Below are 2,500 nucleotides of genomic sequence, written 5' to 3'. Positions count from 1 at the left end.
GTTCTGTAGTGTTGGTTTCTCTCCTTCGCTGAATCATTGACCAAATCCTAATTAATCGTCTACATATTTCATCAACTTCGTATCTATGTAATTACCACTTTTAATACGTCTCACCCGCATCTGTTTTTTTCTCCTCGTTCAATTCGTTCTGTTGTGTTGGTATTTATTTCTCCTTCTCTCCTTCTCTGTCTTTAAATGAGAATGTGACCTTTCGTGTGTAGGAGCGACGTGTTGACATGATCCGCTGACGTGAGGAAGGATTCAGTGACGTAATAACGATCTATCTTTTTCTTGTACTGACGTGGAAGTTGCGAGTTGAGGATGCCCTGACTTTTAGCTGTGAGGGACCTGATATCCTGGTGTGGTTTGGCTGTCGAGAGCACAATGTTTAGGGATGAAGTGACTGTCTTTCTTACGCTTCCAATGAGGTGACGAGAGCTCTGGGTGACTTGACTTTTAGCTGTGAGTTGATTTCTGATGCGGTTGGCTGTCGAGAGCACAAGGTTTAGTGTCGAAGTGAAGGCCTTCCTTACTCGTCCAGTGAGGTGACAGTTGAGACCTCGGTATACCTTGACTTTTAGCAGTGAGGGACTTGATTTGCTGATGTGGTTTGGCTGTCGTGAGTACAAACTTTAGGGACGGAATGACTGTCTTTCTTACCCAGATAATGAGGTGACACTTGCGAGCTCTGACTAACTTCGACTTCTAGCTGTGACGCGATTTCTGATGTGGTTTTGCGGGCGTGACGATATGGCGGTCTTTCTTATCCTTGCAAAGATGTGGAATTCGCTACCTAAGAATAACATGACTTTTAACTGTGACCAACTTGACTTTTAGCCGGAAGGAACTCTGAATATTTGATGCTGAGAGTGGGCGGAATGATGAATGTCTAAGTTAATCAATGGAGGAACGATGCTAGCTTAGGAATGACTTGGCCTTCTACTGGGAATGACTTCGAAGGTCCTTGTTCTGACCCTGCATGGAATGGTTTGAGAATATTTTGAAAGACCTTAGATTTGGATTAGCTGGAGGACCTCAAACTTGGAATAACTAGGACTCTAAACTGAAAATAACTCAAATTGTAGGAATGCTCAGATAGATTTTCATGCCCGATCTCAACGCGATACTGGGAATACCTTGAAAGATAATAAACTGAGAATAACATCAATTAGGAGCGTTTAGGTGAACTTCTTTGCATTTTACATCGAAGTGGCTTTTGCGTTGTTGTTTTGAGACGAAGAAGAAACCCGACGACTTGCTGAACTGGCTTAGAAAGAACAGAATGGATGTCGCACGCTGGCTAAACAATACCGTACGAAATGACTGCTCAAGAGGATGGATTGGGGAAGAATCTGAGAAGGTTGAGACACTGAGAGACTTTCATCTTCCTTAGTTTCAATGCGTTCTCTGCCTAGTCAACTCTACCTGGATTTCCCTACCTGGTCCTATCATTACCTGCCACTTAAGTCCTACCTGTGGCTAATGAGAGACCTGGTACACCTTCACCTTGCGTCATCTACCTGGTCTCATCTGTACCTGGATTTCTCACCTGGTCATCTTGGTACCTGGCCACTTTAGTCTTACCTGAGGCTAATGAGAGACCTGACATCTTCACTTTGCTTCATCTACCTGGTCCTCTTTACCTGGTCTTCTACTTCTACCTGTACCAAGCGTCCTCTACCTAGTTCGCTTTCCACCTGGTCCTCACTACCTGGCTCTCCCCATCTTTACCTGTGGCTAATGAGCGTCATGGCCCACCTGTAGGTTGGCTGGAGCCGCTGCTGTCGCCCATCGCCAAGGACCCGCGAACTGTGGTGTGTCCCGTGATCGATGTGCTTTCCGACGACACCTTTGAGTTCCACTACAGAGACTCCAGCGGCGTCAACGTTGGCGGCTTCGACTGGAACTTGCAGGTGTGGCTTCCCTCCGCCCTCTCCTGCACGCTCACAGCCACTGGTCTCTCTCCTCTGTGGCGATGTACAGTGGGGAAGGTTGCGGTTTTGGTCTTGGACTCTTAAGGGGAGCATCTCTAGGGGAAGGTTTTGACTCTTAGGGACCATCCAAGTTTGTTTTGAGCAAGGTTTTGATTCTTGAAGTTAACTTGGGAAGGGTCTGACTCTCTTTAAGGTTAACTTGGGAAGGTTTCAAGGATTTAAGTTTATATCAGAGAAATTTTGACTCTCTATAGGGGAACATCCAAGGCTATCGTTCATCTCTTAAGGGCAGCATCCAAGTCTATCGGTTATCTTTCTTTTTAAGGTTAACTTGGGAAGGTTTCAAGGATTCAAGTTTATATCAGAAAGGTTTTGACTCTCTATAGGGGAACATCCAAGGCTATCGTTCATCTCTTAAGGGAAGCATCCAATTCTATCGGTTATCTTTCTACTGTGCAAATCTAGTCACCCTGGGAATTCAGAACTTTTCACACTAAGTCCCAAGTACACTCTCGCACCCATAAGAACGTGTATGCCCGGAAAACACGTACACGGACATAGAAAAC

The 2,500-nt window shown here is 45.4% G+C and overlaps 1 protein-coding gene across 1 annotated transcript in view; it reads left to right on the top strand.

The window, feature by feature from the left end:
* The window catches only part of LOC126980527 (putative polypeptide N-acetylgalactosaminyltransferase 9), a gene marked incomplete at its 3' end in the record, with an annotated part of 29,235 nt that extends 27,322 nt beyond the window's left edge, over positions 1 to 1,913 (top strand). The window contains 1 exon segment of the mRNA XM_050830512.1: positions 1,765 to 1,913. Coding sequence (XP_050686469.1) covers positions 1,765 to 1,913 — 149 coding nt within the window.
* Between the last annotated feature and the right edge of the window lie 587 nt (positions 1,914 to 2,500).

This window comes from Eriocheir sinensis, chromosome 44 (genome assembly GCF_024679095.1).
Source record: "Eriocheir sinensis breed Jianghai 21 chromosome 44, ASM2467909v1, whole genome shotgun sequence".
NCBI lineage: Eukaryota > Metazoa > Arthropoda > Malacostraca > Decapoda > Varunidae > Eriocheir > Eriocheir sinensis.
The sequence above is the reverse complement of the archived record's forward strand: the minus strand, read 5'-3'. Positions and strand labels throughout refer to the sequence as shown.